The sequence below is a fragment of the Chelonoidis abingdonii genome, chromosome 2 (assembly GCF_003597395.2).
Source record: "Chelonoidis abingdonii isolate Lonesome George chromosome 2, CheloAbing_2.0, whole genome shotgun sequence".
Classification (NCBI taxonomy): Eukaryota; Metazoa; Chordata; order Testudines; family Testudinidae; genus Chelonoidis; species Chelonoidis abingdonii.
In genome coordinates this window covers 225,726,954-225,751,543 of record NC_133770.1, presented here as the reverse complement: position 1 = coordinate 225,751,543, position 24,590 = coordinate 225,726,954, and the positions used below count along the sequence as shown (strand labels likewise).

General features: G+C 42.2%; 3 protein-coding genes across 5 annotated transcripts in view; 2 read left to right on the top strand and 1 right to left on the bottom strand.

The window, feature by feature from the left end:
• PRKDC (protein kinase, DNA-activated, catalytic subunit) overlaps nt 1-3,882 on the top strand; it is a 173,793-nt gene extending 169,911 nt beyond the window's left edge. The window contains exons 85-86 of the mRNA XM_075062025.1: nt 102-108; nt 1,877-3,882. Coding sequence (XP_074918126.1) covers nt 102-108; nt 1,877-2,099 — 230 coding nt within the window. The 3' untranslated portion in view covers nt 2,100-3,882. The remainder of the gene's footprint in view (nt 1-101; nt 109-1,876) is intronic.
• A 10,308-nt stretch (nt 3,883-14,190) lies between these two features.
• Nucleotides 14,191-15,907, top strand: CEBPD (CCAAT enhancer binding protein delta). The gene has a single exon (XM_032800092.2). The coding sequence runs from the start codon at nt 14,440-14,442 to the stop codon at nt 15,379-15,381; it is 942 nt and encodes a 313-aa protein (XP_032655983.1). The 5' UTR covers nt 14,191-14,439; the 3' UTR covers nt 15,382-15,907.
• A 1,646-nt stretch (nt 15,908-17,553) lies between these two features.
• SPIDR (scaffold protein involved in DNA repair) overlaps nt 17,554-24,590 on the bottom strand; it is a 373,383-nt gene continuing 366,346 nt past the window's right edge. For 2 of the 3 annotated variants that reach the window (XM_075063011.1, XM_032800081.2), the window contains 4 exons: nt 22,925-23,018; nt 21,349-21,463; nt 20,711-20,764; nt 17,554-18,184 (listed from right to left, as the gene is read on the bottom strand). In XM_075063011.1, coding sequence (XP_074919112.1) covers nt 18,056-18,184; nt 20,711-20,764; nt 21,349-21,463; nt 22,925-23,018 — 392 coding nt within the window. In that variant the 3' untranslated portion in view covers nt 17,554-18,055. Of the gene's footprint in view, nt 18,185-20,710; nt 20,765-21,348; nt 21,464-22,924; nt 23,019-24,590 lie in introns of those variants that run through there. The other variant, XR_012655349.1, reaches the window with a different exon arrangement.

The window sequence follows — 24,590 nt, the reverse complement described above, 5'->3', positions numbered from 1 at the left end:
CAGATCAAAGTAGAGCTTAAGATATGTGCTTCCTAGTAGTTAGAGAGGATTTTATCCACTGCTGAATCTGCAGAAATAACAATGTTTATCATTATTTTCAGTTGCAAAGTAACTTAATACAAGGCAGAAAAATTGCGCTAAATATCCTGCCTTACTTTCTTGCAATAACAGATTATTTTCTGACTTGTTCCTGAGATGTGGCGCCTTGAGAATGTAGGAGAGGTTTAGGTTGTATGATGTTCGTCTAATTTATGAAATGAAAGAAAAATATTTTCCTCATCATTAGAATTGAATTGAAGCATATAAAAAGGCGGCACATGGTCTAAGGAAATAAACAAGCTGAAATAACGGTATCCAAATTGCAGAAGTGAACTGTGCCAAAAGAAAGCTGGCAGTGCCAATCAGCAGTACTCACCTTGGTAAGGCATTAAGACCTGGAAACCAAGAGAGAAAAAACCTTGCAGTTGAAGAGTCAGGGACTTTGTTCGTCAGACTTAATGGCAAAAAAGACAGGCGTTTAATCATTTTGTTTCTTGGTCAGAGTGAATTGTTGATGTACAAAAGCTGTCTGATCATCTTAGTAGCAAACCCTGTAACCCTGTATCTCCTGAGTGTCCTTGTTCCAGCTCAGTTTTCCTCTGTACTCCTGGGCATTTATTCTTGGCAGCATGTGTGGCCTCACCATGTAAGCCTATTTATTTCTCACCCCTCACAAGCTGTTGCTCTTCATAAAGCTTTGGGGGAAGAGGTGAAATTTGAATGGACTCTTTTTTAAAAAATAAATAAATAAATAAATAGTAGTCTAGCAGGAATCTTGAGGCAACTGTCAGGGAGGCATACAAGTAAATTAGTTAGTAGGCCATCACATTCCTAGGCAATTTAACCAATTTTTTTGTAAACTGAGATTTAATCAGCTCAGTCAAGTTTGGCTCAAGCTAGAAATCATAGTATTTTAGTCTTTAAAATTCAATTAATCCTTTCCTTTTAAATTCATTTTGGGTTTGTGCAATGAATGAAAAGCTTTGTTTAAAATTTTAAAAATACTTTTAAAATGGCTGAATAGAAGGGGAGGGGTGTGTGTGGTGTGTGTATGTATAGGTATATCTCCATCTCACAGAACTGGAAGGGATCCCGAAAGGTCATCTAGTCCAGCCCCCTGCCTTCACTAGCAGGACCAAGTGCAATTGGTATCACCCAGGAGAGCTGTGCCAGCAACAGGTTTGATTGCCTTTAGGTTACTGTGTGACAGAATGAGTAACTGTTTTCTGCTCTGACCTCCATTGGTGAGGCAGACTTTGCAGAAAACAACTGGCTGCCTTTTTCAGATGAGCACTTGGCAGGTGAGGGAGGGGAGAGACAGTACAATACAAGTAGCAGTTTGATTGAGAGGCTTACCCAGAATTTCTATATGTCTATATTGTATCTGGGAACGGGCCTCCCAGACTGGGCCCACAGACTTGTGGCTTGCTAAAGTAGCTGTGTAGATAGTGCTTTAAGGATCCAGCTCAGAAGCCTGGGCAGGGGCGGCTTTCAGAACCCAAGCTGTAATGTCAAAGCATTGTCTACACAGCTACTTTTAACACACTAGCGCGAGCCCCATTAACACAAGTCTGTGGACCCAGTCTGGGAAGCTCACTCCCAGATGCAGTGTAGACATACCCTTTGAAAATCTCACAGACTTGAGCTCAGGCTGAAGATGTTCATAGTAAATGCTCACAGATGAGGGAAGAGCCTGAGATCACTCATTTTAAGGACCTGATCTTGACTTGCTAAGCACTCTAAACACCTATTAAGTCAAGAATGCTCACTACCTCATAGGATTAGGCCTTAAAGCTCTCATTTAAAAAAAAACAAAAAACAAGGTCTAGATTTTCAGAATTTTCTTTTTTTTCAGTGATGAATTACGACTGGGCCATGAGAAATCACCTGCCTACAAGGAATATGTAGCTGTAGCTCAAGGAAGCAGAGATCACAACATCCGAGCCAAAGAACCAGAGGATGGACTTTTGGAAGAAATCCAAGTGAGATGCCTTATAGATCAAGCAACAGACCCCAATCTCCTTGGCAGAGTTTGGGAAGGATGGGAACCCTGGATGTGAAAGAAGGGCTGTAAGGAAATAATCAAATGGAGTGTGTTCTCTAAGCCAAACCACTACAGTCAAGTTACTGTGTGGTGGGGGAGGAGCAGGGATAGAAAAACAATTAATTTGTATTTTCCACAGTGGTAAGTCTGAACTTATTAAGGGTTGTGATACCATGGCAGAACTTACTCAAAGATGACAATTTATGAACTAATGTCTCTGTACTAGGAACTTGAAAGGAATATGGTAACTGAAGGCTAAGGCCCATGATATTAAGCTATTGTATTTAACAGAAAAAACTACAAACAAAATAACTGCACAATCTTTGAATGGATGTTTAACATGCTGTATTGTTTAATCCACACAGAGTGATTAGATAAAATCAAGACATACAGCCTATTGAATGATACACATTGAAATCTCTCATTTTTAAAAGTAGAAATCAGTTGCTATAATACCAATTATGACCACAACATAGCCTGTTTTAACAATTATAGGAGATGTTTAGTAAGTTGTGACTATATCATAAAGATGTTTTATGGTTTTGCATAAATTTATACTGCAAAGTTTTCATGTTTTAAGAATCATATTTAACAGGAGTGTTGAGTCCATACCTGAAAGCAGGCATTGCTGATATCTCTACCGTTTTCTGCTGTGGATGAGCTGGCAGCACAGGACAACATAGTCTGTTGTTTTCCAGTACTTACTTATGAGGAGATTTAAGGGGGGAAAGTCTGACTTTAGTCACACCAAAAGCACGAGCATCTATTGTAAAGCAGTTTTTCAGAGGTAACCTGTGTGTGTGCCAAACAAAGTGCAGCAGAGATTATATGGGAATGAATTACTGTCTTTCAGAATATTATGACTAGTTATTAACATGAATTCATTTAGAAGACATTTCCCATTGACATTTTAATAATGCGTGATTATCATGGAGGAATAAACAAGTATAACTTTAAAAAATGAAAAGCAAGCACCATTGACTTTTCTGCAGTGGTAGGCTCTTCTTTGCAACTGTTGTTATAGGTCATCTCAGGCGTGCTTCTATGCTGACTTCCTTTCCCTGGCATCAGTTTCAACCTGAAAGCAGATGGACCATCAGTCTCTCTGCTGGATAAGAACCTATAAAACAAATAAGAGCAGGTAAATGTATAAACTGGAGATAATGAGCATAAAGGGAATTGTTCAGAGTTGGAAACTGAGTGGCACAAAGAAGCAACAAATAATATTTCTGTGAGGTGTTTTTCCCCCTTCTAAAAAGGTTGAACATTTTAACATCCTTTCTAAATCATAAATGCTAAGAGTTTTGCATTGTTCACTTTGATTCCATTCTCGCACTGTAAATCAACATCTCTGAATTCTCAGTCAACAGAATTTTGAATGAGTATAACCGAGTCTGGGGCCATACTAGATCTTTATTGGGAAAACCATTGGCACAAAAACTCCTGGGTGTTGTACAGGAGGTCTGTCTATTAAAAAAATAAAAACTTAAGCTGTAGAATAAGTAATGGCTCATTTCTAAATTAATAGTTTTAGAACACTTACTAAGAAACTAAACTGCTTTTTCCCTCCTCTTAAATTGCAGGGCACTATATATGCAAAGTTGGTTTTTTGTCCACTGCAACATGTGCAATGTAGTAATGTATTTTTATATTCTCACCTTTGTATGATTCTGAATTCATGTTGCTCCTTTTTATCTTTTGATATCAGTAAAGGAGACAACATGACTTAAAGCTGTCTGTGTGGAAGGACTGTATGTCTCTTCTAAAGTCATAAAACACAGTAAAGAGTCACATGAAAAGCTGAGTTCATGTTCAGATGTCAAGTGGCTGACTCCAATGAGGTGTTAAATTGCCCTTTTTGCACATTCCTCTTATACTTGCTGAGTACTTTGACCTGTAAAATAGATAGTTTAGGCTTACACTTTAACCAGGTTTTTCACATAGGAGTTTTGAAGCTTTCACAAAGAATTTGCATTTTTCTGACTGGGCACTGCAAAAAAAAAAATAAAAAAAAAAAAATTTTTTTTTTTGGACACTTTTAAGTTGCCCCAGTGCTTTCAGAAGGGGTTGGTGTAAAGAATTCTTCAGTGGAACTTATGAAGTGAGAGCCAAAGCCCATAGCCACTGCCCCAGCCAGCCTGACAATTCCCTTCCCCTTGGAAAAAGTATGGTGAATGTGGACTACAAAGGATCAGAGGAGGGGGAAAATAGAACACCAAAAAGATTTACATACCAGTTCTGAGTACTGTGTAAGCTCAAGAGTCAGCAGTGGAAGCCTTTGATGTAGCCCAGCTGCTGAAACATGTACTAATTGTCCCAGGGCACCACTTTATCATGTGTTTCCTACCTCAATGATGATTTTTAGATATAAAATTGATGTCTGATTTATAAGCAACAGACCACTCAGTCCCATGAGTGATGTGATACTGATACTATTCTATGACAGCCTTTTCTTCCATCGAGGAATTAACAGATCCAAGCTGAAGGTTTTAATGCCAGGCCATTGACTTTACTTAAGTTACCCAGTCAGAGGAGTACACCTCTGAGCCTTCACTGTCTAGTTGTAAAAGTCTGTTAAACCAACCCCATCGTTTAATCCTTTCAACTGTTGTGCTATACTGAGGCCAGGTCTACACTACGAGATTAAATCGATTTTAGATACGCAATTTCAGCTACGAGAATAACGTAGCTGAAATCGAATATCTAAAATCGATTTACTCACCCGTCTTCACCGCGAGGGATCGATAAGCGAGGCTCGCAATGTCGAATCCGGAAATCCGATAGTATAGATGGAGTTCCGGAATCGATCTAAGCACACTCTGGGATCGAGATATCACGTCCAGACCAGACGCGATATTTCAATCCCCGAGCAATCGATTTTAACGTGCCGACCCGGCGCGTAGTCTAGACATGGCCTGAGTTACAGCTCTATAGCTAAATACATACATGTCAAAAAAACAAAGCCCCTGTTCTGGCATTTAGTCTAACAGACAAATACATGGAGCAACAGGCAAGGTATGGGAAGGTGCTGACACAAACAGGAAGGGTTTTCAGAAGAGGGCAACAAGAGCGTATTTGGCACACAGGAAGTGCGAGACTGTTTCAACTGGCTTAAAAGAAGGTGATAAATAGAATAACTTTATAATTAACCACAAGGCTGGCTTATTTTTACATTGCACTGTTGGTTAAAACAAGCAGATATACTAGATTAACTAAAGAAACATACATTAATTGCATGCAGGAAATTATATAAACAATAAATACAAATTCTGTTCAACAAGTAATAAAAAGAAACTGTTTAGAATATGTAAATACTCTGGATCACACATTCTTTGGAGGGGGAAAAAAAAATCATCATTCTCTCAGCATTGCTCTGCTGGTTTGCAATTAGGGATACTGTTCCACACCAACCACAAGTTTAAAAAAGACACCACTTTCCATGACCAGGGTCGGCTTTATGAACTGCAGGGCCCGATTTGAATACCTGGTGGCGGTCCGGGGCTTCGGCAGCACTTTGGGGGGGGTAGGGGGGTTCCGCTCCGTGTCTTCTGTTGCACCTAAGGACCCCTCCCCCACAGGTGCCGGATGAGTGTAAAAAAAAAAAAAAATTAAAAAGGCCCCTAAGGCACAGAGCCTGATTCCCGGGAATCAGAGGAATCGGCCTAAAGTTGGCCCTGTCCATGACCAACTCCAGCATCCTTTCCTAGAGATTACTGAAGTTCATGTTCTTCACACACCCCATCTCTCACGCTTCAACACTACCTTTCCCCCTCCTAACTTAAACTGTGTCTATACTACAGAAGTTACAGCAGCAGAAGGATTTTTTCTGTCATTTTATTTAATCTACCCCTCCAAGAGGTGATAGCTAGGTTGATAGAAGAATTCTTTAGTTAACCTAGCGATGTCTACATCATGGCTTAGGTCAACTTAACTATGGTTTTCAAGGGTGTGAATTTTTTTCAAACCCCTCCCCTCCCCCCCAACTGATGTAGCTAGGTACACCTCAGTTTTACGTGTAGACCAGGCCCTAGATATTACAGGCTTTAGGTGTTTGCACCTTACTTTCCTCATATATATCCCAAGGAACCGGCAAGGTGTTCCAGAGCAGAGATTGTTTGGTCACTCTGTTAGAGGGTGAAAGCCCCTTCAACAACTGGTCTGCCCTTCTGCTGAAAGGTTTGGTTAGAAACATCACACAATTAGATAAAGCAACTTTATTGGAGAAATATTTTTTGAGAACCCTCTCCACAAATTAAACTTTATGCATAATCTTGAATATGCTAAGGAATGTTACCCAAATATTATTGCTCTAAAACTCATTCAACGTTGTAGTCGCTGACCTATGACCAAGGATGTGAGACTCTTTTCTGAGTCAGCCAGTCATATTAGTAGCAATGGACTATGCAAAAATGTACATATGAAATGTATACAGAAACGTTGACACTTGTTTTTTAAAAAAAAAACCAAGCAAAAATACAGTGACCATCTAGCTGCGGGGGTCAGTGACAGCAGAACTCAGAGGCATTTTAGTGTATTACATAAACGTTGTTTATCTGTTCTACTGTCAGTGGAAAGATATGGTGTCTGGAAATACTAGTGTTCAATTTTACAGCAACATTTTAACTCCTGTTTCCATTTTACTTAAATATTCTTCCAATTGCAAGGTACTGCTTTTCCTAGGACTTACTACCTCGCTTTCAAGCAGATGGCATTGCTATTTTGCATTCATTAAGCAGTGTTAAGATTTCAGTCACGTGAAATACAGAAGGCATTTTTCCATTTGTTCTAAGCCTGATATTCTGCCCCTTCCTATTGGCATCAGTGGTAAAACTGACTTCAAAAGGAACAGATCAGATTCACAATGTCTAGGTTTGATATTTCATTAGACAAAAGCAGAGTTCTCTTCCTGCTGTGACACCAGTATCCATCTTAAGACTGAAAAGTGGCATCTTAAGTTTTTTGTTAAAATCCAATCAATATTAAACAAAATACCTTTTGCTGGCATGGTTCCATTCCACCAGGGTCACTTCATGACGGATTCCACGCTGGGGAAGAGAACATACTTTAGCTAGCTGAATAGCAACACAATTAGTAGAGGCAATTATGGATGCGCTTTTTATAGAACAATGTAGTTTCTAAGATAACTTGTCACTTGCCAGAAACACTACCCATAAAGCAGTTCCTTCCTGCTCATCTGTGGACCATCCCATAAAGAGTGTGTGTGAGAGAGAAAAACTAGTAAAACACTTGTGAACTAAACTTGATCCCAGGAAGCTGAAGTGCCTTTCCCTATGTTGTATATATCCAGCTATGTAAACTAATGCCCTTTTAGTGCATCTGCAGGGAAGAGTACGAGCACCTTTACAAGTAACACCTTTTAGCTGACTTTCAGGCTACTAGGCCAAAGTTTGTAGGGCATGTAGTCACAATATGAACAGAGGCCATAGTGCTAAGAGCAACTAGGATGGGAAAAAAAACAAACAGAAAAACCACCCACAAAATTGGCACGTAGCACATTTATGGAGGTGAGAAAAGTCTTCTATAGAAATGCATTCTGTCTGCATTGCTGTATTTCTCTATGCCACATGTCACTACTGCATCTACATACAACAGACAAAAGTGGCAGCACCCTCCCATATTAGTATAACAAACTTATGTCAAGGAAACAGAATACCGGCATACTAAATGTTCTCAGATTCAGTGTAGCTCCACCTCCATCGTAACAGAAATTATCAACCTAGGTCAGAGATTGGGCCTAAATAATTTAACATTGTTATAGTTGGATGGAACGAATTCCTCACAGTGCCAAAGATTCCTTCCGTGTTTTATAGGAACTCACTTCCCTCTTTTCATCAGTACCATTATGAAAGGCAGCATAGCCTTGAGAATAGGTTTTGCTTGCAGAGCCAAAAAATGCTTGTCATGGTATAATTCCCCACTCTGAACCTTAGTGTCCAAAAGATGGGGTACCAGCATGAATTCCTCTAAGCTTAATTACCAGCTTAGAACCTGTAGCGCTGCCACCAACCAGGAATTCCAGTGCCTGGTACACTCTGGTCCTCCCCAAAACCTTGCCCTGGGGAACTCCACAAGACCCGGACCTCTGGATCTTAACACAAGGAAAGTAAAACCTTTCCCCCACCGTTGCCTCTCCCAGGCTTTTCCCTCCCTGGGTTACCTGGAATATTACTGTGATTCAAACTCCTTGAATCACAAAACAGAGAGGAAAATTCACCTTCCCCCTCCTTCTCTTTCCCTCCCAGACTCTCCCTGAGAGAGACAGTAATCCTAACACAGAGAGAAATTACCCTCTTCTCTCCCCCTTCCTCTCCTTTCCCCACCATTCCTGGTGAATCAGACCAGTCCCTGGGGTCTCACCAGCATAAAAAAAAAATCAGGTTTTAACAAGAAAACTTTTAATTAAAGAGAGAAAACAGTAAAATTATCTTTGTAAATTTAAAGATGATAGGTACAGGATTTTTCAGCTATGGATGCACTGGGAATACCCTCCAGCCTAGTAACGAGTACAATTAAAATCTTTCAGCAAAATACAAATTTGAACTCCTTTCAGGCAAATAACAATTAAAACTCCTTCCAGCCAAATCACATTGCAAATAAAGAAAAAACATAAGCCTAACTCGCCTATCTACCCTAGTACTCACTATTTTTGAACTGATAAGAGCTGTATCAAGAGAGATTTGGAGAGAACCTGGTTGCACGTCTGGTCTACTCTGAGAACCCAGAGAGGGAACAAAACCAAAAACTAACAGCAAACACACAAACTTCCTCCCTCAAGATTTGAAAGTATCCTGTCCCCTGGATTGGGTTCTCTTTCAGGTGACAGGCATTCGACACTTGTTAACCCTTAACAGTCAAAGAGAGAAAGTACTTCGTTCTAGTTTTTAAACTTCTTTACTATCCTGTTTTGAAACAATGCTGCCACTGAACAAATGATTAACCCCCCCCCCCCCCATGTCAGCTAAAAGAATTTCTAATATACACCTCTACCTTGATATAACATGACCCAATATAACACAAATTTGGATATAACATGATAAAGCAGTGCTCCAAGGGGCGGGGCTGTGCACTCCGGTGGATCAAAGCAAGTTCAATACAACGCAGTTTCACCTACAACGTGGTAAGATTTTTTTTTTGGCTCCCAAGGACAGTGTTGGGTAGAGGTGTATATTTTGGAAACAGGCATGAGAGGATTTTCAAAGCTCAGCAGAAATGGAATATGGCATCACAGATTATGCCAGGGAATATGAGTTTTAAATAATAAGTTAAATTTTATATCAATCACTCCTATGCATAGGCTGACACTATTTAATTTTTGACATATATGGAGAGCAAGAGTGCGTTCCAAAACAAATGATTAGGGTGGATAATTCCAAGTCAGAATGTAAAACAGAGGCTGGGGAGTTTAATGCATCTGGTTTAGAAAAACTTGAACCTGCCAACAATGGTGCATCTGAGCTAGAGAGATCATGAAGAACACACTTTTATGACAGTAAAAATGTTTTGAGTCCTGTTTAAATCTCAGTCCATCCATACCATTTTTGGCTGTTGTGGCAATATGGGAATTACATTTTGTAGTGTAGACATATGTAGCATATGCGAAGGTTGTTGGACGTTTTATCTATAGTAATTCATATGTTTAAACAATTTAAGAGTTATATTAAATAGACAAAAAAAATAGGACTAGTATTAGGTTTCAAAATAATGAATAATGAGAATGGAAAGAAAGGAGTCTGTGTCTTCATTGTCCAGACAGATTATAGGTCAGATTAGCAAGTATTGTGAACTCAGAGATCACCGAGACACGTGAGACACAGAGTCCATTGCTGATCTTTAATTTTATATAATATCATTTGTAAGTATATTGTATTGTAGTTAAGCTACTTGTCTGATCCACCCAAAATAAATATTGATTTATAAAGGTATATTTTGTGTTACAAAATTACAATTATGTTAATATAGCTCAATCATGCAACGCTAATGCATGTCAAAGTTAAACTCAGTGGGGACTATTGATTTAACTAAGAGTTGCATGATCAGGTCCAGACAGAACAAACTAAAGCTATGCCTACAAGACTGTCTAACTCAGGGGTAGGCAACCTATAGCACGTGTGCTGAAGGCAGCATGCGAGCTGATTTTCAGTGGCACTCACACTGCCCAGGTCCTGACCACCAGTCCAGGGGGCTCTGCATTTTAATTTAAGAAGCTTCATTTAAAATTAAACATTTTAAAAACCTTATTTACTTTACATACAACAATAGTTTAGTTATATATTATAGACTTATGGAAAGAGACCTTCTAAAAACATTAAAATGTATTACTGCCATGCGGAACCTTAAATTAGAGTGAATGAATGAAAACTCGGCACATCACTTCCGAAAGGTTGCCGACCCCTGGTCTAACTACACTTACATAGTTAAAGCAGTACAGCTTGTGTGTGCAAAGTGATACAACCCCCTAGTGTGGACAGTTGTACTGGTATGAAGGTACTTGAGATAGTATAGCTCAGTGGTTCTCAAACTGAGAGTGAGTCAGGACCCCAAAGTGGAGGACTTCAGGTCTAGGCTTCAGGTTACAGGCCCTTGGGCTTCGGCTTTGATCCCCTCACCCGGGGCAGTGGGGCTTGGCATTGGCCCTGCCACCTAGGGCTCAGGCTGGCTCAGGATTCAGTTCCCCCTTCCTGGGGTCATGTAGTAATTTTTGTTGTCAGAATGGGGTTGTGATGCAAGTTTGACAACCCCCGGTATAACTTATTCCCATAAAGAAAGAAGAAGTTGTTATAGGTGTATAACTGCATGCACACAAGTAGGGGTATCCTGCTGTAACTATTTTGGTTAAAATAAACAAAAAATGCACACCACTAATTGTAATAGTTATCCCAGTACACAAACTAATATATGTAGACCAGACTTTAGCAACTAGGGTGACCAGACATCCCGATATTTAGGTGTTTGTCCCGATATTTCACTCCTCTAGCAGCACACTTGGCTTTTTTTTTTTTTTCTTTGCTGTGCCAGTGGACCCCCTCCTCCCCCGCCCCCAAAATGTGTCCCAATATTTTATGCCTCTCATCTGGTCACCCTATTAGCAATGTCCTTTTAAAGTCTAACTATGAAGAGAGAAACTAGACAACTCATATTGAATATTAATTGCTTTAGCTAATTCTCTTAAAAAAACCAAGCAAACATATTTTGACAATTTTGTTTTCCCTTTTGTAAGCAGCCAGTGGACTATTCTTCTAAAATATTTGGGAGATGGGAAAATTAAATGTTACACATTGTATCTTTAATTATTATTACATTTATTTTGTTTCAGGTATACTTGTTCATTTACCAGTATCAATTACTGATTTTCGAATAGGGGTATATTCATCAAAACTTTTTTTAATAGGCCACTGAAAGAAATGGGGGAAGAGAGAAATTTTAGAGAGTAAAATGAAGACAGTTTAGTTCATAATCTAACACCATAAATCTACATTTACAATATTTTTGCTGTCAAAAGAACATCTTGTAATAAAACATACAGGCAAATATATTGTCAGTTAGAACAGACTGTCCCAATCTGTCAGGCTGAGTTCTTGCCTTTTTAGTAGCCACAGTAGTTTCTCCTAAACTAACTGAGCCTCAGGAAGGCACTAGAGTGACATCACAAAGTGAAACACTCAGGTGTATATATGTTTATTTTACAAATATATACTGATTCCTCTTTAAAGCCTTCATTGGAAAAAGTTGTATTTTCTACACATTTACATTTCAGAGTGACTTTGACAGTGTGCCAGGTCAAAAGGGAGAGATAATCCATCAAAATGTCAAGCAACCACTGCTATGCACTCCTCCAGCCAATATGAATGATGGAGGTGGTGTTCATTTAACAATACTAGACTGCAAACCAGCAGGAAGATTTCCTAAATTCTAATAGTGTTTTTATTAGCTTCCCCACCACCAATAATTTCTGAGCCTAATAATTAGTTACATAACGAATGTTTAATGACTATGTTTTTACAGGTTTCAGAGTGGTAGCCATGTTAGTCTGTATCAGCAAAAAGAACCAGTACTTGTGGCACCTTAGAGACCAACAAATGCTCAAATAAATTTGTTAGTCTCTAAGGTGCCACAAGTACTTCTAGTTCTTTTTATGTTTTTACAGTACCTTTCAGCTTGGAAGATCTCAAAATGTTTGTTTCAGAGCAAGCAGAATACTTTGTTCACTGTTGCCCTCAAATTCTCTTTTTGGGGAGGCGGCAGCTCTTTAAAAGCCCCTAGCAACAGCTCTATAAACCTGCATGGTGATAATATCCGCTTTTAGAGGTAGGTATTTAGGAAGACAAGCTTTTCAGTATGTGCCTGCAGTGATTGCTCAAGCAAAACTCTTATTAAAGTAGATTGGGTTTTGCCCCTGAGGCCATGATATCAGACACCCCCCACCCGAACCCCCAGCTGTTAGTGATTGTGAACTGGCATATCTAGTATGGCATAAATCCCCTGTCATAAGGTCGCCTGATGAAAATGCTGGCAGCTGTATTACTATACTGGAACCTTTGGGAAACGACAGGTACAGTTTCATTGGCCATAAATGCTTGGCTGTAGTGCATACAATTCAGTTTTCAGGTCAGTTCTACTTACAAGTTTTTCTTTTCTTTTCTCGTCATTCCTTCCTTGGTAGGAAACTCTGATTAACTATTTATTTGTGGGCAGATGCTAATTATTAGCATCAAAACCGCGCAAACCATTGTTGTAATTCTACAGCGTCTCCTCAAAAACGAAACAGAGAAATTACTGTATTGCTAACGCAGCCCACATTACATTTTCACTATTTACATTACTCACGACTTACCTCGAGGAAAACGCTTCGCAGTAGCTACGATGTGAATGATTGCTTACAGACCGTAACTAGGAAGCTGGGCACCAGTGCGTTCCCAACCGTAGCTGTAGGTGGCAGTATAACACTCCCTCCTCCTCCACACACAAACTTTTAAAATGACCTACATTGTAGGCTGTGACAGATACAAAAATATGCACTATTCAGCCACAAGAGAGCAACGTGTACCAAGGAGGCAAAACACTTCATGGTTTTGCATGCAGAGAAAGAATTTTCTATGGTGCTAAAATCTAGCACGTGGTCAAACAAGACTATTCCCCTTCCCCCGACTGCTTCATGCATTGTGTACGTGCCACTTAACCTGTCGAAACTCCAACGTGCAACATCGCACTGCTACAATGCACGTGTGAGCACCTTTATGAAAGACAGCGGCTGCACAGGAGCGGAGCCTTGCTACGGGGTGGGGGGAATTCATCGGCCAGGCGTAGTTTCCCGCTAACCCACGTCTGATGCCGCTCACTGCACTACACAAAGTGCGAGGTACGCACAGATTCAGGTGCAGCAGGCGAAGAACCGCCCGCTGCCGCCTCACCAGGCAACAACCCCGCCCCCCCGGTGAGACTCTCCTTGTCAGCCGGTAACCCAGCTCCATCCCTAGCAACCGGGGCCGTCCTTGCCTCGGACACGCTCTGCCCCGGCGACGCTGAGCTTTGCCTCAGCCGGTCGCCTCTGGCTCCAATTACTTGGCGCTGCTCTTGGGGCTTAACAATTACCCTGGTCCTGCCCGGGGTGGGTGGACGTTTGCAGCCCACGTGCATTGTGCGTGTCTGTTTCAGGGCAAGTGGTTTCTCTCCCCCGCCCCCCTTCCCCTCCCCAGGAACCCGAGCAGCGCAAACGCCGATAAACAGGAAGGTGGGAATGAGAACAGCAAGTCCTGCCGCCCGTTCTAGGCACTGCCACCACAGGCGCGTTCCCAGCAGCAGCCAGCGAAGCCTGCACGGGCTCTGGCTCTGTGGCGGAAGCAGCGATACCCCCCACCCTCCCATTTGCTGCAGTAAAGATTTACGAGGCACAGCCTAAGCTCTAGGTTTCGCTGCTCCCCGCCCCCCGCTGTGGCGCCCCCCCCGGCAGCGGCGCAGGGCCGAGCCCTCCCCTCGCGCTGCACCGCCCCGGGGCCCGAGGGATTCCTGGAACACTCGCTCCTAGTCACTGGGGCAGGGGGCGGGGCCGGGGCTGTATAAAAGCGGAGCGGGCTGAAGTTCCCAGGTTCAGACTCGCTGGCCCCGACTTCGGAGCAAACACCTCGTCGGCGCAGGACTGGGCTCTTGGCGGCCCCAGCGTGACACTCTGCCGCTTGCTTTGCGGGGAAGGCGCCGGGCAGGGTGAGCCCAGAAGCAGCCTCCATCCAAGCGTGCTAGCCGAGGGGGAGTCACTCACCTGTTGCGGCGCTACCAGCCCGTGCCCCGGTGCGAGAGCGGGTGCCGCCTGTAACTCGTGTGCAGCCCCTGCCCGCGCTCCGATGAGCGCCGCCGCCCTGTACAGCCTGGACTCCCCGGCATGCTACAGGAACTGGTCCCTCGAGCCGGCCAACTTCTACGACACTAAGGCGGGCGGCGGCGGACTGAGCCCCTCCTGCAAGCCCGGGAGCGGCGGCATGAGCGCCGAGGAGCAGGGGGGCGGCGGCACCAGCAGCCTGGCCGAGCTGAGCGCCGCCGCCCCGGCCATGTACGAGGACGAGAGCGCCATCGACTTCAGCTCCTACATCGACTCCATGTCGGCGGTGCCCAACCTGGAGCTGTGCAACGACGAGCTCTTCGCCGACCTCTTCAACAGCAACCACAAGGCGGAGCGGGGCGGCGACTACGGCGAGTACCTACCGCCGGCGGGCCGCGACCCCGCCAAGGACTTCGGCGGCGCCCTGCTGGGTGGCGAGCCCCGGCCCGGCTCCTCCTCTGCCCCGCGGGCCGCCCTGAAGCGGGAGCCGGACTGGAGCGACAGGGACCTCTCCGCCTCGCTGCTGCCCTCGCAGGTCGCCACCTGCGCCCAGACCATCATGAACCTGAGCGGGCAGCCCACGCCGCCCACCTCACCCGAGCCCGCGGGCAGCAGCTCGCCCTCCAGCTGCAGCACCAGGTCCCCCTCGTCCTCCTCCTCCTGCGGGCAGGGGCAGCCGGCGGCGGCGGGCAAGGAGCGCAGCGGCAAGAAGTGGGTGGACAGGTTCAGCCCCGAGTACCGGCAGCGCCGGGAGCGCAACAACATCGCCGTGCGCAAGAGCCGCGACAAGGCGAAGCGCCGCAACCAGGAGATGCAGCAGAAGCTGCTGGAGCTGTCGGCCGAGAACGAGAAGCTGCACAAGAAGATCGAGCAGCTGAGCCGGGACTTGACCAGCCTCAGGCACTTTTTCAAGCAGCTGCCTGGCGCCTCCTTCCTGCAGGCCGGCTCGGGCACCGACTGCCGGTAACCCCGTGGGCAGGGACTGCCTTAGCCTACCAATACCTCAGAGACCTGCACGGAGCAGCCGGCGCTGCAGAGACAGGACTGGCCTACCTGCGGTGGGGACGGCGCCTCAGGCCTGCGGAGGGGCCGCTGCTTCTCGGCTCCTGTCGGCTCCCTAAGCGGCATTAAGGGGGAGAGGAAGACACAACAGTGAAATTGTGCTGGGTTTCAGTTTCTTTTGAATGTTGTAGCAAGATTGGGCTCGGCCTGTGTTTTTAACCGCCAAACTTGCAAAAAAAGTTTATATATATAGAGAGAGAGAGAAAGGGAAAAAAAGCTAAACTTTTGTGGTTTTCCCCTTAAATTATTTTTGTAATAGTCGTTTTTGTCCTTTTTCTACATTTTATTCATATTGATGCAGCTATGGTACATTTGTAAAAATGATTCAAAACTCCTTTATACTGTAGATAGTGGGAGGAAAAAGACTGAGCATGCTCAACCTTTTATCAATTTTTACAGCATTTCTAAGAATAAAAAAGCATTTTTAATCACTTCTGCTTCATGTCTTTGCCCTATGCTTTGGAGCCAGGGGTTGAGATTAAATGCAACAGGTGGAGCTGTACTTCTCAGGAGTTACAACCAAATTTCAGCACAGTAGCCACGTTAGTCTGTACTCCTGTTCTTAATGTGAAATTGTGATTCGTCAGTAAAACCCAGACGGGAGGTGTGCTTTAAGTACAACTTTTTAAAAAGTTTAATTTCCGTACTATTATTAAATTAAGGAAGAAGAACAAGTAGGCTTGTTTAGTGCACTAAACGTTTTAAACATCTCAAAAGAAAACAGAGGCAACACTTTGGTATTCATTAGTAGGGTTAAAATTCATTTCTGTCAGTATAATGGTTATAAAGTATACCTTCCTGCTCCGACTACATTCTGCTGTACAAATGTTATCAGTAATTATTTTATAACAGTTCAAGCTAACTGTATCCACCAGTGGCTAAACTCTTAATAACAAGTAGGCCACTTCCTATCATGGTTCTCAAGTAGCGTAACAAACAAAACAAGGGAAGCTAAATTTTGCTATTAAATTGTAAAACCTCAAGACAACAGTTAAGAGTTCCAGCTGTAAGATAACCCCAAATCAGGTCAAGCCATGTATATTGTTACTTGTACAAAGAGGTTTTAAGGCTATGAAGTCTCACAGGAAAAGTGCATTCATTGTGGTTATTTACATTATTGCTGCAAGTACATGAATCTTTAGTTTCTGTGTGGATACAGTTTTAGTATTCTGAATTATACTCAGTGAACAAACTGACCACCTTTGCTGTGCAGTTCTACTGACAGTGAGGGTCCAAGAGGCAGAACTGCCCTTGAAAATAACTGCATATATTTAAGTCAATTTAGTCATCTAAATTTGTTCATAATCTGGAAGTATACTTATTAACAGCACAGCTGTGTGGGGGCAGCAGTGGCCTGCAGAAAACCAACCTAATGCTGCAAACACTACTAGGGTGTAGTGCTTACCTGCAGAAAATAGTTCCATAGATTTCAGTGGGACTATTCACAGCAGTAAGTATTACACCTGGTATTATCTGATGGACTAGGCCCAGTGCTTGTAGCTAAGGAAGAAATGGTCTGACTCAAAGGCTTGGTTATTTATTAGTGCTCAAAAGTCATTCCATTATCTGAAATGACTAGTAGGAGACAGATATACAGTTATTTATCTATTCAATAGCCACAAATCAGGTGGCAAAATCTTTTCAGCATGTAAAACTAGTTACCATATAACTCTGGTCTGTTGTTTTTTTCACTAAGTGCAGACACTGTGCTCTGTGCCGTACAGAACAAAGAAAAAAATCAGTCGGTGCCTTAACCTCAGAGTCTAGTCTTACATTAAAGTTCAGTTATGAACATAAAAGACTGAGATAGAAACAACTCAGATTAAGGTTATAACTCTATCACCCTATAACCCTATCACCCTATCTATGTGCAGCTATCAGTACAATTATACCACTCCTGAACCAGTTTGTTCTTTACTTTTCAAACACATACTATATAAAAGAAACATCCACCTCATGGGAAGTTTAGATGCCACAGTATTTCTATATTTAGACTATGACTAACTATAAAACATTAGTTGAATATACCTTTGACACCATTTATCACTTCTGAAAGATAACAAGGCTCATTCAAATCTGTATTTAATATTTATTTGCAGTGTGGTAATAATGTTACAGTTAAGTATCAATGGTGTGCAGTATATAATGATTCTGGAAATTATTAAAACAATTTAATTAAGGTCCACCATTCATGCTAAAACCTTGACAAAAAAAAACATTAAAAAATTATTCTTTTGATACACACAAAATTAAAATATTCATAACACCCATTATAAAAATATCACCAAAAACATGCTTTACAAACATTCAAACCTCCAGGACAAGTTGTTTTACATTCACAAACATTTATTCCAGCAGAATACTCTCAAGAACTATACTCTTAACTTCCGGACTGATCAAAAACAATATAAACATTCAGAATTTTTTTTTACATAGTTTGTTTAGCAATATTTTCTAAATCACAGTTTTAATAAACTACCTCACTACTTATCATGCTTGCGTTATACATTATCTGTGGGCATAGTTATCAAATAACCACATTACAAAGTCCATAGATATAGTAGCTGACAGCACTCAGGTTAGTTTCTTCTTGCTTCCAGAAGGACAATTTCCTCCAATACAACACAGCTAGGATGGTTGGTTACAGACTGGACGTAGCAGTTTAATAATCCCACCTCCTTTCCCAGCACACTCTTCACCTCATAACTCTGTAGTGATAAAGGCATGTTGATTAAACAAACAGTACTGTACGTTCTGTTCTAGGCAGCACACAACTCAAAGATTGAGTGTAAGGTCCTCTTCTAGTGTACAACATTTTTACTGCTCAAAAAGGAAGCTAAACAAAATAAGATTGTGAAATGCTGCTGCAAAGTACGTACTTTAGTCTGATAAATGAATTAGATTTTCAATAGTTTTTTAAATAAAACATCTCCCAGCAGTCACAGTTAGAATGGATCTCACTGTCCCGCTCTTAAAACTGCAGTAGGTATAATGGCTACTGCAGTTTAGCACCCAGTCCATGAAAGCATAGCCAAGTGCTTCTTTATATAGCTTTTTTGGACACCCAAGGATCGTGCATGTGGGTATGGGGGGGGGGGGGGGGTGTACTCTGTAAGAAGGTAACCAATGAAAAACATCCCATTAGAAACTAAACATTTGAAAAACAAAAAAAACTTTACACTTGTTCCTGTACTGCCCTACATATAGTTATAATAATTTGCATTTACATAGTTCTTTAAGGATCACAATATAGCTTAATACTAATTGTGCCTCAACACTTCTGTGGGGTAAGTACTATTACGTTCATTTTATAGTGTGGTATACTAAGATATAACGGTTAGGTGATTTGTCCAAGGTTACACAAAAAGATGGTAGAACCAGCATTAGAAAACACGACTAGTGGCTCTTCGAACCATGCTTGAAAAAGACATTTTTATTTGAAACCCATTCTAACTTTGGCAAAAATTACAATTTGGAGTGATGTTTCTCATGCTTAGTCTTTCCCTAAATGTACTTTCTTTTTAAAATAATGTTGCAGTTTGAATTAGTGGAGTATGGGGAAAAAAGGTTATCACTGGATTTCAGCTGGGAAAGCCCCTCCCCCCCACCTCTCAAACAGCAAGTTTTCAGGTGTAATCTGTATGGATAACTGGTAAATATTCTTAAGACAACGCATGAAAATGAGTTTCTTTGGGTTTTGTTTGTTTTAATTAACTAACCCAACTAACTCAAAAAAGGGCTAAATTATTTTGTTATACTTTCCAAACAAAAAATAGTTAATGGAAAGAAGCTGTGTCAAATGACATTTGAATAGACTTTAGAATAGAGTGTGCAAGTACTCTATCAAACACTGGCTTTGTATTCAAGAGTTGCAGGAAGATTACTACTCATTTTAAAAACGGTCTTCTATAAACCATAAGTCTATTAGCTACAATATAAAAGAGCATGAAACAATTCACTGCAAAATAATTTTAAGAAAAACTTTCCGCTTAAAATATTCCTTATAGATCATATTAATACAGTGTATTGTGTAAGTAACAACTAAACATACTACATAAAACACAAAGACAAGCAAATAGGGCTATCCTGATGAGTAACCACTTGATGACTATGTCTTATAGCTCATGGTTGATTGTGTTTCATGTATCTGTGGTTTGATTTATTCAGGTTCCAATAAAACACAATTTATTATATATTTTACAGGTTTCTTTAGTGCTACTTCCTCTGATGAAACTTCAGTGGCAGTTACTTGAAAGCAATTGGGTCTGGGTGTTAGAGGAAAGTACTAGCAGGCCAGGACTCTTGTTAATTTTGACACTGACTTGCACTAAGTGCCCATCTGTAAATAGGTGTACTCATACTTTTCTGTCAGGGTGTAGTGGAGGGGTGGGCAAACTACGGCCCGGGGGGCTGCATCTGGCCCTCCAGATGTTTTAATCTGGCCCTCAAGCTTCCACCAGAGAGCAAGTCCGGGGACTGCCCCACTCTGGCGCTTCAGCTGGAGAGCAGGGTTGGGGGCTTTCCCCACTCCATGCAGCTCCTGGAAGCAGTGGCATGTCCCCGCTCTGGCTCCCATGAGTAGGGGCAGCCAGGGGCTTCGCACGCTGCCCCCACCCCAAGTGCTGCATCCGCATCTTCCATGGGCCAGGAACTGCGGCTAATGGGAGCTGCAGGGGTGGCGCCTGTGGACAGGGCAGCGTGCAGAGTCACCTGGCTGTGCCTCCACATAGGAGCTGGAGATGGGACATGCTGCTGCTTCTGGAAGCTGCTTGAGGTAAGCGCTACCTGCAGCCTGCACCCTTGAGCCCCCGCCCCAGCTCTGATCCCCCTCCACCCTCTGAACCCCTCGGTCCCAGCCTGGAGCACCCTCCTGCACCCTGAATCCCTCATTTCTGGCCCACTCGAGTCCCCCTCCCCAGCCAGAGCCCTCACCCCCTCCCGTACCCCAACCCCTAATTTTGTGAGCATTCATGGCCCACTATACAATTTCCATACCCAGATGTGGCCCTCGGGCCAAAAAGTTTGCCCACCCCTGGTATAGTGAGACTGTTTTTCCCTAAGCATTCCCAGATTCCCAAACGAAAGGTGCTATATAAGAGCAAAGTATTCTTAGCATGTTTTACTCCAGTTTCTTCACATACAGCTCAGAATATCTACTATCCACTTTGAACTCTATCTCTAAACTAAACTTCAAGAAGTTTCAATTTCTTTATCTTAATTTTATGTATACCTACCCCATCCTCACTGGATGATGCAATCAGGACAGAAGAAATTGTTTTTTGTAAGAGCTGCAGTAAGAAGGTGAAAGGAGGACAAGACAAAAATCACATTTATGTGTAACATTCACTTTGCATATTAAAAATGAAAATTAATATCTTGAGCCTAGAACTGACTGTCCTATGTTTTACAACATAGTTGACTGACAAAACCAAAAGACCTAAGGGTAATACTGAAAAGAACTTCAGGATGCGAGTCAAAACACCCATATTTTCTTTAAGCTATGGCCTATCAGTTGGCTCATTGAAGAAAACCTATCCATGGCTCATAACTTCCTCAGGGCCCAATCCAGCCATGTTCTTCAGTGGGAGTTGATGATGCTCAGCACCTTGTAGGAAGTGCTCAGCATTTTGTGGGATGAAGCTCTAAGAGTGAACTGAAGGTGTGTTTTACCTGAGTAAGGACTGCAGGATTAGACCCTTAATCTCCATTTCAGTAGCATATTAATTTTAGGAATTTCTTTTTGTTGTATTCATAAAGTTATCATTTTTCTTCAATCGGGCTGCACAGAAAATTGTGTCTCAGAGCACCTGATATCAACACACTTACCCTACATATACTGGATACAATTAGCACTTTTATTACCTACTCTCACCTTTACTTTTACTGTACAATGAGGTCGGGATGGACAGTGCAGAAAGACTTCCAGTTGCATTTTGAGAACTGGTAAAATTACCATTTGGGAGCACAGGCTGCAGTAATATGATCCCCTGAAACATAGGTGAACAAATAGTCATGGAAGAGACATATGAAAGTCAAGTATCAGTCAACAGATCAGAGGGCAAATAAGCAAATGATGTACTGATTCTGACCCTGATTCAGCAAAGTGCTCAAGCAGCTGCTTAATTTTCACTACATGCTTAAGTCTCACTGACTTATCACATGAATAAAATTAAGCACATGGTTAAATGCTTAGCTGAACTGGGGTTTTATGGAATAAATTTACAGTACATTATTAGCTAAATAACAGCAAATTTTCTTTCAAACGAGAGGGTCTGGTCCATTGGAAAATACATACACAGAGGCACTACTAATTAGATATACTTAATCTGCCAAAATACACCTCTACTGTGATATAACGCTGTCCTCGGGAGCCAAAAAATCTTACCATGTTATAGGTGAAACCACGTTATATCGAACTTGCTTTGATCTGCTGGAGTGCACAGCCCTTGCCCCCCCAAGCGCTGCTTTACCACATTATATCCGAATTCGTGTTATATTGGGGTAGAGGTGTATAGGGCAAGCTTTGTATTTTTGGCTTGCAGTTTTTCAGGGGAAACACAGAACATAGTGTGATTTTTTTTATTTTTGTTGTAAATATTCCTTTATCTCTTTAACTGTAAATTACCAGAATCTAGAATCAAAATCACTATCCCTCTATGTATCTTATGTCACTAGAAGACATCCTTTTTTCTTCCCTTTACCCTATGCCTTCAGCATTATTGTCTTGTGCTATCATCCCATCAAGGTCTCTCAAACTATGCAAGACGAGACTAGGGAAGTATTTAGATGGGAGAATTCCCAAGGACATTCTGGTGGGAAGTAGCATGGGTAATTCAGCTGGTAGAATTTGTAGTGGGAGGTAGCATTTGTAATTTAATTGGTAGAGTTCTTCCTGAGCCAGTACTGAATCAATGTCTCAGAATGCTGTTGCCCCGGTGCCCCTTTCAAGATAACAGATAACATTTGCTTCGAGCCCTGAAAGATTCTGAGAAATCAGACTTTATAGCTGTGATCTATTTGTAGAAAAGCATCATTTGTATAAGGCTTAGAAACTTAACAGGCCTGATTCTCTTCTCATTTACATTAATGTAATAGGAGGAATAATACAGAAGTTAACTAATACATATCAGTAAAAAGTGAGAGAAGTACTACATTAGTACTAGTTTGAGGTAACCTACAAAAATATATCATAGCAAACTCATGCCATTATGATTCTACTTGTGCCTTCCTTAATAGGTGAATCTTACCCTTTCTGGTTGTGTCAAATCCATCAGCAATAAAAATCCTTCAGCTTTGTCCCTCTCCCTCCCAACCGCCGCCCTGTGTAGCTGTTGGGGGAGGATACAGGCACAGACAACATTGTAGGAATGAGTGTACTACATATGACTCTTAAGGCTGCATTTGCACAAAAAAAGCCTTGGTACATTAAACACCACACTGATTCTTACCTATCCTGTGGATGCTGCTCCAGTTTTCCATTGCCACATCTGTTACATGTGGGCCGAGAGAAGGCAGTGTTCTTGTTAACTCCAGAGATGGTGCCTAAACAAAAATGAAATTCTTACAAAAGGTATAATATATGTTGGTGAATACAACTACCCAGAGAGGGAGTTCTCCAGGTGAAGGAGGAGACTACATGACCCCTGAGCAAGTTTGTTGTCTTTGTTAGTGTGCTTGCTGCTTGACTGAAGTATATAGTGTGGTCTGTTTGTTTGGAGTGCCATGTGCTGAGCCCAGCAGCCTGCTAGGCAAGGCTGAGAACTTAACAAGGCTCTGATCCCTAAGTCCTTTAACACCCTTAACCCTTAAGAAAAGAGGCTTAAAAAGCCAGCTCCTAAGTGATTAGAAAAGCTAGTGAAAAAGGAGGAGCTAATGGGAGTTTTTTGAGGGAGTAGGAGAGCTAGATACACCTGATTAACATTCTCTAAACTTAGGGCAATAAATACCACCACTCGCCCCCAAAAGAGAGAGATAAAACCCAACAAAAATCTGCAGGAGTAAAAAGAATGCAAGGAAAATCCAGCAGCAGAGTGGGGGCTACCCAGTTTATCACATTGAATGCAGCATGTATGATTACCTGCCTTGGGGGCAGGTGGCATATATTTGCATAGGTGCTCAAAGTAGAGGTGCTGGGGGTGCTGCCACACCCGCTAGCTTGAAGTGGTTTCCATTGTATATAGGGCTTAGTTTGGATCAATGGCTCTCAGCACCCCCATTGTACAAATTGTTCCAGCATTCCTGTATGTGTGCATACAGTGCAAGGAGCTCATGGCCCTCAGAGACCAAGTACAGGCTCTGGAGACCAGAGTGGCTCAACTGGAGGAGCTAAGGGAAAGATACATAGGTAAGACTTCCCGGGCATAGTAGAGCAGTCCCACTGACAGCCTCTGTGCTGTTGAGGAGGATTGAAGCCTCAGAGAAGAAAAACACCAAAGTAGAGCAAAGGGAAATGATACCATAGTTCGGACCCTTCCCCAAGATGATGTCATGGTCTCTCCTCACACTGAGGATACCTCTCCGGGGGAGGGAATCCCAGTTATCACAAAGAAACAGGTAATAGTAATGAGAGTTGATCATTAGAAATACAGAAAGCTGGGTTTGTGATGACCAGGAGAACCGCATGGTGAATTGCTTGCTGGATGTGAAGGTTGTGGATCTCTCAAGAAATCTAGACAGGCTTATGTGCAGTGCTTGGGGAGAAGCAGATGGTCATGGTACATGTAGAGATCATGTAGGGAAAGGTAGGAGAGAGGTCCTGGAGGCCAAATTGAAGCTGCTAGGTTAGAGATTGAACCAGGATCTGGACTTCAGTTCTCTGAAATGCTTCCACTTCCATGCAAAGGGCCAGACAGACAAACAGAAGTGCAGGGTCTCAATGCGGGGATGAGATGATGGTATAGGGAGGAGGAGTTTAGATTTATTAGGAACTGGGAAGCCTTTTGGTAAAGTAAGAGCCTAAACAGGAAGATTGGGCTTCACCTAAACCAGATTGCTGGCATGTAAAATTAAAAAAATTGTAGAGCAGTTTTTAAACTAAGGGCTGGGGGAAAGCTAACAAGTGTGAAGGAGCACATGGTTCAGATAGAAACATCCCTTAGGGAAGGAACTGTTAAT